Source organism: Dendrobium catenatum, unplaced genomic scaffold (assembly GCF_001605985.2).
Source record: "Dendrobium catenatum unplaced genomic scaffold, ASM160598v2 original_scaffold_144855, whole genome shotgun sequence".
Lineage (NCBI taxonomy): Eukaryota > Viridiplantae > Streptophyta > Magnoliopsida > Asparagales > Orchidaceae > Dendrobium > Dendrobium catenatum.
The window spans coordinates 1,162,087-1,176,743 of NW_021463285.1; the positions used below are offsets into that span (position 1 = coordinate 1,162,087).

The 14,657-nt window shown below is 32.5% G+C and overlaps 1 protein-coding gene across 1 annotated transcript; it reads left to right on the forward strand.

Annotated features, from left to right (window-relative positions):
- On the forward strand, positions 1 to 7,360 carry LOC110113251 (chorismate synthase, chloroplastic). Its single transcript, XM_020845741.2, has 13 exons — positions 1 to 300; positions 1,485 to 1,635; positions 1,730 to 1,806; positions 1,930 to 1,988; positions 2,238 to 2,321; positions 2,461 to 2,553; positions 2,815 to 2,895; positions 2,985 to 3,116; positions 3,275 to 3,377; positions 3,545 to 3,639; positions 4,379 to 4,444; positions 6,770 to 6,854; positions 6,962 to 7,360. The coding sequence occupies exons 1-13, from the start codon at positions 135 to 137 to the stop codon at positions 7,111 to 7,113; spliced, it is 1,344 nt and encodes a 447-aa protein (XP_020701400.1). The 5' UTR covers positions 1 to 134; the 3' UTR covers positions 7,114 to 7,360.
- The last annotated feature ends 7,297 nt before the right edge of the window (positions 7,361 to 14,657 follow it).

Below are 14,657 nucleotides of genomic sequence, written 5' to 3' on the forward strand. Positions count from 1 at the left end.
ACTACTACAGGGTAGGTGAGGTGAAAGAGCTTAAGGAAGGCGTCTCTTCCTTCATTCTTCTGCCTCCACTTCAAAATCCCCACCAAATTTCTCCATTCTCTTAGCATTACAGCCGCATCTCTCTCTCTCTCTCGATGGCAGCGGCAGGGGCCTCCATCTCTTCGCAGGCCTTCCTGAAGGGGAGGAGATCCGATGGCGGCTTTGGCCTTGGTTTCAGCCCTTCTGATCTGGGTGGTCTATCTTCCCCGGCCGTTGTCCAGATCTGTCTGCGGAGGTTGCCCCATCCGTCTCGAAGGCTAGGTCTCTCCTCTCTCCATCTTCTCTCCGAAATCGATTACTAAAATCCATTCGTCTGTGCTGAGAACGGTTTTATTTAATCATTCATGTGCTTCTTTTCGGACTGATGATGCATATTGTTTTATGTCTAATCTAATCCATGAATTATTGCAATCGGTTGTAATTTTTTTATGTGATTGCTGCTACGGGGCTTGCATAACAGAATTTGCTTCCTACATCGCATACCTTTTAAAAATGATTTCTTTATAGGATCTATCCGATTCCTAATGAACTCAACTTTTCTCTCCCTTTCGTTCTTTCGCCAATAAATTTTAAAAATGTGAAATTATGCAGTCATGCAGAAAAAACGCGAAACGAATTTATTTAAGGGCAGTTAAATCCTGGAAAATGTAAATGCAAAAGTGGTATCGTTTGGTGTTGAATATATAACATGTAAATATGTGGAATCATTCAATGATGCAAATTCACACATGTTATGATTCTAAAGAAAGACTATTGTTACCTTTCAAGATTTCAAATTGGAGGAAAAAGTTGTACGCTACTACGCTTCAAGGGAATTCATATCAGGCGTGTCGGAACAATTTCCATATTAACATAGATCTTGCCGAGTAGAACTTGCACATAGAAAAAAAAAATACAAAAAAGAATTTGGTGTACCGATCCTATTTCTTGTAATATGGATGGTGTACTGCTTTATGCTACCTGTATATTTCCGTCCTTGGATTTCCCTTTCCATCTTCACGTGTGCGGTGGAATCAGTAATGACCACCTTATCTCAGTGATACGGGGATTGGCTATTTCCTCCTTTGCCATTTTCGTTGTTGCAAAGTCTTTCTCATTTGTTGGTTCTTTTATGTTCCAACAAAACCAAGAAAGGCTTGATGTCAATGGCGTTATGTTGGATACCATGATTAGTCATTTGGTTTACTACTTGATTAAAATGCTATAGAGTACACTTTTCCAACCAGTTTCCCGCCTTTAAGTATGAGGAAGGGGCTTCAGACATCCATATTATAGCAATTTTTGGTTGTATCCCTCTTTCTCCATAAATTGGTTCTTGCAGGCTCTAGCTTTCATGCCATTTTTCATGGTACTTTATGTTTCAACTGCTACATGATCATCTGCAAGTAGCTTAGTGGATGCATTGTTGTTGCAAGTATTCTGAATTCATCGTTTTGAAATGGTAGAGGTGAAAGCCATTGGAAACGTCTTCGGAAATTACTTTAAAGTTGCAACTTATGGAGAGTCTCATGGTGGAGGTGTTGGATGCACAATCAGCGGTTGCCCACCAAGATTACCCCTCTCAGAAGCTGATATGCAAGCAGAGCTTGATAGAAGGTAAATACTTTTATTTTACATTTGTGTAAAAGTATGTTCTTTTATCTCTCTTTCTTTGAGATTTTCAAATTAAATTGCTGAGTCCTCTATAAAGGAGGCCAGGTCAGAGCCGAATAACTACTCCAAGGAAGGAAACTGATACATGCAAAATTCTTTCGGGAATCTCTGAAGGTTGTATATTTTGTCCTTTTTCCTTTTCAATTCATGCACATTATATATCTTTTGCTGAATCCATCATTATAGTCTTGGTGTGTACTGACCAAGGAGCTGAATGGGGTGATACAATTTGTGCAGGAATGACCACTGGAACTCCAATCCATGTTTTTGTACCAAATACAGATCAAAGAAGTCATGTAAGTAATCAAAACGAAGTCCGATCCACTATTAATTTCCCTATTATTATCTTCTGTGAATTGTAGGTAACTATTCAAGTGGAGATATATTTTTGGTTGGTTTAGTGCTAAAATAATTCTTACTATATTAAGGGTTTTATTTTTTTACAAATAACCCTCATCACTACACAGTTCCGCCCCTGTATATAATGTTGATTACTTTTCTGAATTTTTATTTTCTAAAAGACTCCTCTATGATGACCTGTGCAGGACTATAGTGAAATGTCAATAGCATACCGGCCTTCTCATGCAGATGCTACATATGATTTTAAATATGGCATAAGATCAGTTCAGGTATTTTTGGGTCACGGTTATGTTTCTCCAAAAGAAATAAGAAGTATATATGTTTCTCTGCCATTCTTGGGTAGCAAAGCATATTTCATATGATTTCTCTAGAATTATAATTTCTCTCATTGAAAAAGTCAAAATGCAGGGTGGTGGCAGATCATCAGCCAGAGAAACTATCGGTAGAGTTGCTGCGGGGGCTGTTGCAAAGAAGATTCTCAGGATCAAATCAGGCGTAGAGGTTGTCTTCTTCTGATGTCAAAACACAGCGTCTAATTTAGTGCTGTGATAAGCCCGTCATAAAGATATCGTTACTTGTTATTTTTTTATAATCTTATTTAAATATTCGTACATCATAATTTGTGAGTTTGATGTGATGTTTTCCATATGAAGTTTCCGGTTGGTATTCACTTATGTAACTAGTGAATTTGAGGTAAAGAAGCTTTTGTAGATTGATTTAGCTAAGGATCTATTAAAGGATCTTATGTTTTTATTTTTACAGATATTAGCTTATGTCTCTCAAGTGCATAAAGTTGTGCTTCCTGACGGAGTGATTGACTATGATTCTGTCACAGTAGATCAGGTATGTGATTGCTGCCTTGACGCACTGATCCCAGAATTTCTACTGCACTTGCTAGTCAAATTCTAACAAAATTTCATTGCGTTTATTAGATTGAAAGCAACATTGTCAGGTGTCCAGATCCAGAGTATGCTCAGAAGATGATTGATGCCATTGATGCTGTTCGTGTTAAAGGTGACTCTGTTGGTGGTGTTGTGACCTGCATTGCAAGAAATGTTCCACGTGTAAAACCTCCAGCCCTGTGATTGTGTGATTTTAATGTTTCCATGAAACACTGGTTTTTATTTAAATTTAGACCTACGATTGTGTGATGGAGTTTTTGAAGTCGTTCTTAGAACACCATATCAATCATTGCTTATTTCTCATTGCAATCTTTTTGCAGGGACTTGGATCCCCAGTCTTTGATAAGCTTGAAGCAGAGTTTGCAAAAGCTATGATGTCACTTCCTGCAACTAGGGGGGTTGAATTTGGAAGTGGATTTTCCGGTAGGTATCAGAGAACAGATTTGCGCTCCTTTTTCCTCTGCAACAGAAAATTCAACTTTCCATGGGACTAACTAATCGTCAGAACCTTTTTGGTTTACAATGCTTTTGTTCGATTTATTCTGAGTTAGCGCACTTTTCTGAACTGTTTTATATGGAATTCGGTATAGGCGCCTTAATGATGGGGAGTCAGCATAATGATGAATTTTATACGGATGACAATGGGATAATTAGAACAAGAACAAACCGTTCAGGTGGTATTCAGGTTGGTTATTCTTACTTGATATGAAGTTTATGGCTGCTTTTTAACTAAATTCTGTACTTCTTTTTGTTTTGAGTTTAAAGCTGTTTAACTGCTGTCCTTAGCAAACTCACATATTAAGCTCCTATGATACAATAATGCATGAATTATTCAGAGAAAGTTCCTGTTCCTGTGCTTTTTTCAAAGCATTCTAAATACAATTTTTTATTGAAATCTATCTTTTCTTCTATAATATGTAAACATCTTGTTCATGTCTTCGATTTGAGTTATAAATATTGGATTTTGATCATAAACTTATTTTTCCTCGTTCTTACCTTATAGTCTATACAGTTTTCTAAGCTGCCTGATTATATGCTTTTCTATTTTTATTGCCCAACATAACTATTTATATTCTTAATCTATATTGTTTGGCCATTTTTTTATTAATTACAATTTTCCATTTTGTTTTCAAATGGCATTTCATTCTTAGATTAAAAATTATTAAATGTAGCTTTCACTTAATTTATTCTTCCATATTTTATGCGTATACTTACACAACTTTTTTTAAAATCTTAACTGTCTTAATTTTTTCTAATAAAACACTTTTCATACGTGCTTTGATGATCTAAGTTTTGGACCTCACCAGTGCCTTGAGTGTATTATTTTTATTTTTGTTTATTGCAAAGCCAAAAAGATTAAATAATTCCTAATCTCAATGTCGGTACCCAACTGTGTATTTTGCTAACAAATTCCTCTTGTCCAGGGAGGCATATCCAATGGAGAGACCATATACATGAGGGTATGTTTTAAACCAACATCAACAATTGGGGTAAGTCATTCTAGACAATCCTTTTATGCATTTTTTGAACCATTCATGGGTAAAAGACTCACAAAACGTTCATATATTTGACTTTGTTCTAGGAAATGTAAAATGCCAATTCAAATTGTGTTTTATTTTTTTAGCAATGCCCACCCATGCAAGCATTAGTCATGTGGTCTAGGCTGACCATGTGGCAAGTTATAATTGGTGGGCAAACGACTCTTGGGGACTATGTGGGCTCTTGACCGTGTGAACACTAATGATACTTTTGTCACATGGCACTTGTGAGCAAGGCATTTTCCTTTCATGTCTTAGCACATAATTTTTTTAAGAGTAATGGTTGTGGTTAAGAAATTTTTATTTCCTTTTATGCAACTTGTTAAATGCAGGCTATTTCTAGTTTTAACTTGACTACTAAGTAGAGTTCGAGCCTAATTCTAAGTTCATGTCAACTCATTAGCAAAATCATACGTATAAAGAGATAATATTATAATTCTAAATGTTACCAAATTATGTAAAAATGAAATTATTTGTATATAAATACAAAAACAACAATAACAAAGTCAAACCTTTATCCCACTATGTGGGATTAGCTATATGAATTTTTTTTCTCTATTGTTTTTTTAAGAGTCAAATTTTCATTTAAATTTAATAAATAAAAGTCATTTTTAATATTTTCTAACAAAGTCTTTTTAGGCCCACCTCTACCTCTCTTAACATAGGTCAAATCTAATACATCTACTCTCCTAACCGGGTCATTAGAAGGTCGACATTTTATGTGACCAAATCATCTAAGGCGAATCTCTCTAATAATCTTATCTTCCACTAGAGCTACTCCAACCTTTTCACGTATATGATCGTTTCGCATTCTTTCTCTAAGAGTAAAGCCACTCATTCACCTAAGCATCCTCATCTCTGCAACACTTTACTAATTGTATGTTTCTCTTTTAATGGTCAACATTCTGCACCATAAAGCATTGCAGGTCTCACCACCATCTTATAGAATTTTTTCCTTAAGTTTGAGGGGTACTTTTCTATCACTCAATATACATTTCTCCATTTCAACCATTCAAATTGAATTCTACTAATAATATTCACATCTATTTCACCATTACTCTGAACAATAGACTCAAGATATCTGAAACATGTACTCTTATTAATGACTTGATCGCCTAAAGTCGCAATCCTCCCACTAGATCTATTACTACTAAAATTACACTCCATGTATTTAGTTTTAGATCTACTCAAACGAAAACTTTTATACTCTTTGGTTGACCTCCATAATTCAGGTTTACCTTCAACTTCCTCTCTAGTCTTATCAACAAGAAGAATATATCAGCAAAAAGCATACACCAAGGTACATCCTCTTTCAAATGTCTAGTAAGGACATCTATGACTAAAGCAAAATGATATGGGCTTAAAGCTGATCCTTAATATAATCCAATTGAAATAGGAAAATACTTGATCCAATCACTTAGTGTTTGAACACAGTTACACAAGTAATAGCTCCTACATATATATCCTTAACGACTTGTGTATAAACATTATTAACCTCTCCATAGCACTTCTCTTGGAATTTTATCATAAGTTTTCTTTAAGTCAATTAATATTATATGCAAATTCTTCTTATTCTCTCTATACTTCTCCATCAAATTTCTCAATAAATGTATAGCTTCCATAGTAGACCTACTCGGCATGAATCCAAATTGATTTTGAGAAATATTAGTATCATGTCGTAACCCATGCTCAATAGCTCCCTCCCAAAGTTTTAAAGTATGATACATTAGCTCAATTCATCTATAATTTGCACAATCTTATGCATAACCTTTATTTTTAAAAATAGAAACGAACAAGCTCATTTCTCACTCATTTGGCGTATTTTTATTCTTCAAAATAATATTCAAAAGTTTTGTAAAATAAGAAATTCCATCATCTCCTAAGCATTTCCATACCTCTATTGAAACATCATCAGGTCCTAAATTATTTGTGTATAAATGAAATTTATTGAGATAAAAGAAGATAAATTTTTTTTATTATTTCTAACAATTTTGTTCTTCAATTCTTGAATTTTAATATATTTTAAGTAAATTTTATATTAATAATTTGTAAATATGTTGCCTTACAAACTAATGGGTCAATTTAGGATTAGCTCAAACTTAATGGGTTAAGTCATCAAGCTCTGCTCACTAGCTAGTTCATGAGTCATGAGTTGGCTAGACTTCGTTATCCTACTTATTTTTTTCTCTTCAAAGAAATAAGATCAATCATGCTGCATGCAATGCTAATTTTGATATAGAGCTACACCTGATTGTTTGTTTCAACTTATTTCTGCAGAAGAAACAAAACACAGTTACTCGAAACCGAGAGGAAACCGAACTCCTCGCAAGGGGTCGTCATGATCCTTGTGTTCTACCTCGAGGTTCTTATCCTCCCAGCAAATCATTAAAACTAGTTCACTCTTCTTAAACTCTCTCTTTATATTTCTCCCCTGTTCTTCAAAAAGTTGATTACTTGATTCTCTTTCAGCTGTGCCAATGGTGGAAGCAATGGCTGCTTTGGTTCTTGTAGATCAGCTAATGGCTCAAATCGCACAGTGTGAAATGTTTCCCATCAATCTCGACCTCCAGCGCTCTGTTGCTGAGCCTATCAATGGTTCTGTAAAGGTTCCCTCTGTTTAATGGCAGTTTTGTTGTTCTTCTTTTACAGAATTCAAGAATTTATATGCATTATAGTGTTAGCAACTTATGACCAGTTGCTTTAAATTAGACTTAAATTTTGCTTTCTCCCTCCTTGCTTTTGAGAGCTGGCTTTGAGTGAAATTTGATGGTAAATAGAAGACTATTTTACCAGTTATAGTTTTGTTTGTCACTCTTGTTTCTCTTAGTTGGTAATTCTGATATATGAAATAAAATCATCTTATTCTTATTTGATGGTATGAATCATTTGATAATTTTGTCTATGTTTGCATAAGATTTTTAGAGATATATGTGAGAAGTATTGATTTTTTAAGCGTATTTTGAGTAGTTTGTAGGGTTTGCTTGGTTGGGGCTTAAGTTTAGCAGAGTAATGCATTGATAATTTTAAGCTTCGAGAGAGGATACAAGTGAGTCAAGTTGACTCATGAGTCAACTCAAGTTTGGCTTGATAAATGATTTATGAGCCGAGTTTGATGAGTTAATGAACCATGTTTGAGAGCCAACTCTTTTTTTTTTTTTTTTTTGTGGGACATTTAGGCTAGTTAAGACAAACTCACATACACACATCACAGATATAAGATTTGAACCCAAGACCTCTTGGTTGGTAGCCAAAGCTCCCAACTAATAGATCAGGGTGAGCTACATAGCCAACTCTTTTAAATAATAGTAATGCAAAATACATTTAAAATATATTATCACTTAAGAGTTCAAGTAAAAAATTATAAAAAATTTAATTAAAAACTATATCTCACTTCATTATATCAACTACTTATTATTTTTCTCCAAAAAAAAAATTATTCTTTTAATTATTTTATTATAATATTTAAATCAAACCAATTTTTCTCTCTTTTTTATAATAAATGGGCAGACTTGTGAGCTGATTCAAACTCATAGGATTAAGCTTGTCCTTGGGCTAGAACTCTTTTTTTTTTTTTAGCTTGAACTCAATTAATTGATGAAGCTTAAAGTTCAAGCTAGGGGTGATTCGAGCTCAGCTCAACTCTTTTTACACCATTAGGCTAATCTATTTGGTTGGTAAAATGAAATTTTTTATTTAGTCGTATATTGGCTTCATTTTATTTCCTTAATGTGTTATTGTGTTTTAATATATTCATAAACCTCTTTATTTATCATTAGGAGACTTAATTATGATTACAATTAAATGATAATTTAATTTGGTTAATTATTCACTCTTAAGAGTTTAAAGATTGGAAATATTATTTCAACTCCAGAAGCAAATATATTAACAAACATTAATCTATATAAAAACATGGTGAAAAAAACTTGGAGGGAAGAAAAGTTGTTAGATAAATTATATGCTAATTAAAAAAATAATTATTATGTAAAAAAAGCTAAATTATTTAAATTGAATAATAGAATCCCCTAAAAGCAATAAAGCATTGTAGACAATCCTTCCAATATCTTCCTTTCATACAATGAGAAAGCAAAAGCAATGCTGACTATTCTTTGATGGTTAGTGGGAAAAGAAAGGAAAAGTAAATGTTAAAAAAAGAAAGAATAAAAAATAAAAATAAAGGAGCATTCTTTGATGGCCAAATTTTCGGAACAAGCATATTTGTTTCCTATTTTAGCGGAAGAAGCGTTGTTAGAAATTAATTTAAAAACAAGCAAATACGCTGAATATTCTGACGCATTTTAGAATGCGTGAAAAGTTAAGCGCATTAAGAATACGCTATTAAGTTAAGCGTATTTTCTGGACATAAAAAGAGGTAGAGTGTGGGCGAGGAGAGAGAGAGTGTATGCGCAGGAAGAGAGAGAATGTGTGGGCGGGGAGATAGATGAGGAATGCGGGTAGGGTTTTTATTAAATTTTTAATTATTATATAAATAAAAATTAAATATTTAAAACTAGTTAAATATTTAATAATAAGTTAATAACTTAAAATAGATTTTAACTAATATTTAATATCGAATAAATATTTTTTAAAAAAATATTTAATATAAAACTAAAAGTAATTGTATTATATTTTTTGTTTAAATATAATATAATTATTTATACTTCAAAATTATTTTTAAGAAAATATTTATAAAAATTGAAAATTATTTTTCTTCTTTAAAATCTAATTTATTAAAAGATAAATAAATAATTTTTAAAATTTGTTAAAAGATAAATAATTAATTAAATAATTTAATTTCTTATAAATATTATATTTAAACATAAAAGGCATATTTACATTTAAAAAATACAATTTAGTATTAAATATTTAAATTATTTATGTATATTATATTTAGTTAAGCACAATTTAGTTAAGCACAATTTAATATTATATTTACATAAAAGGCATATTTACATACACTCTCTCTCTCCTCGCCCACACTCCACCTCTTTCATCTGATTTTCTATGTCCAGAAAATGCGCTTAATTTAATAGCGTATTCTTAATGCGCTTAACTTTTTCACGCATTCTAAACTGCGTCAGAATATTCAGCGTATTTGCTTGTTTTTAAATTAATTTCTAACCACGCTTCTTCCGCTAAAATAGGAAACAAATACGCTTGTTCCGAAAATTTGGCCTTAATAAATCACGATCTATACAAAACATAAACGAATACAAAAAGTTTGTGGAAAATTCAAATCTGAGAAAAATCACATGGGATAAGGGAGAACTATAGGGGTGTCAATTTTTGACACGGCCTGAAACTCGACTCGGACCATCCAACCCGGAAAAATTGGTGTTTGGATTGACCCGGTTAGCAAATGGGTAGGGTTCTAAAATCAAGTCAGGTACGAGTTGACCCAAAAACCTGAAATTAACCAAAAAAATGACCCAAAAATCGAAGTCCAATCCAAATTTTCGCCCACACTCGCCGACAGCCATCCGCCCACACTCGAGGACTCCGCTCGCTATCTCCACTCGCTGTCATTGTCGCTGCTTTGCAGCCATCTTTGAATAGGAACTGGAAGTAGCGACGGGAGCTCAGCTGGCACTTCTTTAGCCAAATCTCCTAAATCCGGGTCGGGTTGCGTCAACTCGGCAACCCGCATGAGTTAGGGTCGGGTTGAAATATCCGATCCGTTTGCAAAAACTCGTCAGGTTCGGGTTGACCCGTTTAGATCTAGGTTAACTCGAGTCGACCACCGCAGAACCTCGCCGGACCACCGCAGGAATCTCGCCGGACCACCGCAGGAACCTCGTCGGACCACCGCCGGACCACCGCAGGAACCTCGCCGGACCACCGCAGAACCTCGCCGGACCACCCCACCTTAAGGCCCGACGTCCTGTTTAAGGCCTGACACTTGGCTCCTACGTCCTGCCGAAGACCCGACGTCCTGTTCAAGGCCTGACACTCAGTCCCTACGTCCTGCCGAAGACCCGACGTCCTGTTCAAGGCCTGACACTCGGTCCCTACGTCCTGACAAAGACCCGACGTCTTACTTAAGTAACTGATTGTAATCTGAACACCCTTGGAGGTGATTCAGTTCTTTGTAACCAACTCAAAATCTAGTGGAATCATTTTCAATTGGGCCAGGCCTCGTGGTTTTTCCCTTTTAAGGGTTTTCCACGTAAAAAATCTTGTGTTCTCTGTGTGTGCTAGTTATACGTACAACGCTAAGACGCAGAATTAAATCTCTATCGTCGCGTATTTTCTAGCCCGCAACAGGTATAAATGGATTTATCAAAATTAATTATAACCCCTTTATGATAGAATGCAAAATGAGTATATACTTGAAAAAGTTGGAGTAGCTTTAGAGGTAGATAAGATTACATAGAGATTCATATTAGCTGGTTTGGTCACATAAAATATCAGCCTTTTGATGACCCTGTTATGATAGTAGATATTTTAGATCCGGCCTATATTAAGAAAAGTAGATGTAGCCTTAAGAAAGACTTGATTAGAAAGTAATAAAATTACTTTTTTCATTAGATTTAACTGATAATTTGACTTTTAATATAACACAATGAAGAAAAATGTTTCATGTAGTCGACCCTATGTAGTAGGATAAAAACTTGTTATTGTTATTATGCACTAGTTCTCGACATACATAGTGATTTATCGATCTAATTTTGCTTGAGAATTCTAATATTTTCCCATTTTTTAGTACTTCAAATCAAGATTTTTGAGGTAAACACAAATATACTCAAATAAAGCACCCAAATTAAAAAAAAAAAATCAAAATACTTTGATTTCATTAGCTACTTTGATTTCATCACTATATAAATTATGCACTAAACCTATATTTTTATAAATAATGATTCAGAAGAAAAGATTTATCAATATCAACATCAAGATTTCATCATCCATAGTGTGAAAACATTAAAAATAAAAAAATAAAAAACATTTGCAAATTAGCTAGTCAAATCTCTTTATGACTTCAAAGGTAAACATTGGCATTTAAAGTCTTTAACTATATTATTGTGTCCAATGGCTTTATGCTTGATGATGTTGAGTGGCATGTTTATTCTAAATTTAATTATGACAATCTTGGTGTGATCATGTTACCTTTTCTTCATTCTTTTGACAACTTGCTTATTTTTTATGTTGATTTGAAAATGATTAAACAAGTCAAAAGCATGTCACTTTCTCATTTTGACATAGAAACTAATGTACTAAGGGCTTTGCCCCAAAATTTCCCAAAAAAAAAAAAACTAATGTACTCTTAGGCATTAAAGTACTAAAAATTAAATAATAAAAAAGTATTAAAATTTTGAATTTCTTGTCATGCTTTCAAAGCACCTTTTTGAATTTTTTTTTGAGAAAATTCACACTTTTAGCACAAAACTTGTTAAGATCCTTATGAGCATTGAGCAAATATTCCGCCATTAAACAAATAAAAATCATATCTTAATATTTGATATTATAAATATACTATTCTTTAAATTTTTGTAAGAAAAATAATTTTTTTGAAAATTATTATAAATATAATACAAAATATATCATTGGACTCGATGCATAAAAATAAAATTAATATGTAGGCTTACTATTTATAACAATACAATCAATCGATATTACATATATGTATGTCTATATCTTCAAATACAAGCTATAATAATTTAGCAAATTGTATTCTATTTAATCAATGTTCATAGTACATTAATAATTAAACATTAGTGTAATAGTATGAACTTGAATTATCTAATTCAATTTGTACTAGAATTGTATTTATCATGGATAGAGAGAGAAAGAGAGCTATAAAAGAGAGTGAGAAAGGTGGGTCAAGGAAGGGGCTCAAGGCGAAGGCAACCGCTAAGGAGAGCATTGGTAGCAAGAGAAATCTCAGACTTACTATGTGATTCAATCAAGGAAGAGGCGAGGAGGAGAGTTGCTATGTTTAGGACTTCATAATATGCTTCATAGTAAACATATGTGACATATAACTGAGGAATAGTGAAATATCAATAATTAAACATTAGTGTAATAGTATGAACATGATTTATCAGTTTATCTAAAGCAATTTGTATAAAATTGCATTTATCATGGATAGAGAGAGAAAGAGAGCTATAAAAGAGAGGAAGAGAGGTGGGGCAGGGAAGGGACTCATGATGAAGGTGACTGCTAAGGAGAGCATCGATAGCTAGGGAGATCTCAGACCTACTATGTGATTCAATCAGGGAGGAGGCGAGGAGGAGAATTGTTAAGTTTATGGCTTCATAATATGCTTCAACGTATTGAATATAATTTTATTTTTATAATCAAATGTTAACAACTTTTCAACAACAACAAAAATATTGGGGCAATGGGGCGGCAATGGGGCCTATGCCCTCAATGTCCCCTGCAAATCTGCCACAGATTATAGACATGTCAATTTATAAGGTATAATAATTCAATTTCTAAATACTTATTAATTTATATGTCTCTTATTATTTATGCAATATAAATAAAATTTTCAATGGCTCATACATATTATATAATCGAACTCAACAAAGTAAATAATATGAACCAATATGTTCAATGATAAATGACAATAATGCACATTATAAAATAATATGTAAAATCAATATTTGAACTAATAAATTTTAATATACATTAAATATATTTTTTTATAATAAAGTCTATATTTGGACTAAGTGTAAGACAAAGTGTCCTTTGCATGATTCAAATAATTGTGCATTATTTTATTAATTTTAAATTTATGACTCATCAAATATCATATAATTAATATTTTTGTGATATTATTATATATATATAATCATTTAAAAAATATAAAATTAATTTCATTAAATAAGGAGAATTACAAGGTGTTCCTTTGAAAGCAACACCATAGGGTCCAACCCCAACCACTAGCTATTATTAGCCTAATGAGAATATTGGACTTAGCAACAAATTTTAATACATAATAAATAAATCAATAAATATTGCATATTCTTTTAATTATTTGGGAGTCCATATTTGAAATAAAAGCTCGACAATGACAATTATCACAGTAGAAAATTTTTATTATAAAAAAATATCTCATAATAATTATTAAATTTATTTTGAGATAAATGAAATATAAATTTTAATTAGTTTATATATTATATTTATGTCATAGTAAATTTAATAATATTATTATTACAATTTATTTTAAATGGAATAATTGTCGGTGGTGTAATACGTTAAAAATAAAATGACACATTTATAAAAATTATTATGACGAATTTGCATAATAAAATAGTTCATTCATTTAATACAGCAGCAATGCAAGCTAGAATTAGAGCATCTGCTTTGAGATTAGGATATTATTATCAAATTTTTAATCAATATGAGCTTTACAAATTTTTATGTACACATGTAATATATAGATTATTTGAATTGCACTCATCTCAAAGCATAATTATAAATTTTAAAACTTATCCTAACCATTTTTAGGTTAGGGCATCCTGATTAATTTTTATTCATCATGTTATGCTATAATTGGAGGACGAAAAATCGACTTTAGCAGAGAGAGAGAGCATGTCTTGAGCAGAAACCATAGGCTTCGTTTTGGACGGCTTTCTTACTGCTTCTTAAAGCTGCTTTCTACTATTAAATTTTTAACTTTTGAACTAAAAAGCCGCTTTAAGTAGTTAGAAAGCAATCCCAAACGAAACCTTGGGTTTTGTTTGGGACAGGTTTTTTCTGCTTCTTAAAGCAAGTTTTCAGTGCAACAATTTTAATTTTTTACTAAAATGTTGTTTTAAGAAGTAGTAAGAAAGCCGTCTCAAACGAAGCCTGTGACAGCTTTCTTATGGCTTCTTAAAGTAACTTTTTGTATTTAAAAGTTGTTTTAAGAAGCAATAAGAAAGTCATCCCAAACGAAGCCTAAGTGTTCGTTTGAGACAGCTCTTTTATTGTTTTCTGAAGCAGCTTCTTAGTAAAAAAACTTTGTAAGTTATAAATTTTTGTACTAAAAAATAATAAGAAAGATGTCCCAAATGAAATATTAGTTGAGAAAAAAATAGAGTCAGCATATCGTGATCATTTTTTTTTATTGATGAGTTTTAAAATTACAAAATTGCTTTACGACAAATGCAATAAAAATGCAATACAATTGGACTCATCTTGAGATCAATTTTGTAAATTCGAGAGTAAATTCGAGAGACTACAA

Bases quoted from the DNA above. Each gene is read 5' to 3' on its own strand.
- LOC110113251 (XM_020845741.2), top strand. From the start codon at position 135: ATGGCAGCGGCAGGGGCCTCCATCTCTTCGCAGGCCTTCCTGAAGGGG. The intron at 3,117-3,274 runs GTAAAACCTCCA...ATCTTTTTGCAG, and splicing joins TTGCAAGAAATGTTCCACGT to GGACTTGGATCCCCAGTCTT. The intron at 3,640-4,378 runs GTTGGTTATTCT...CCTCTTGTCCAG, and splicing joins ACCGTTCAGGTGGTATTCAG to GGAGGCATATCCAATGGAGA.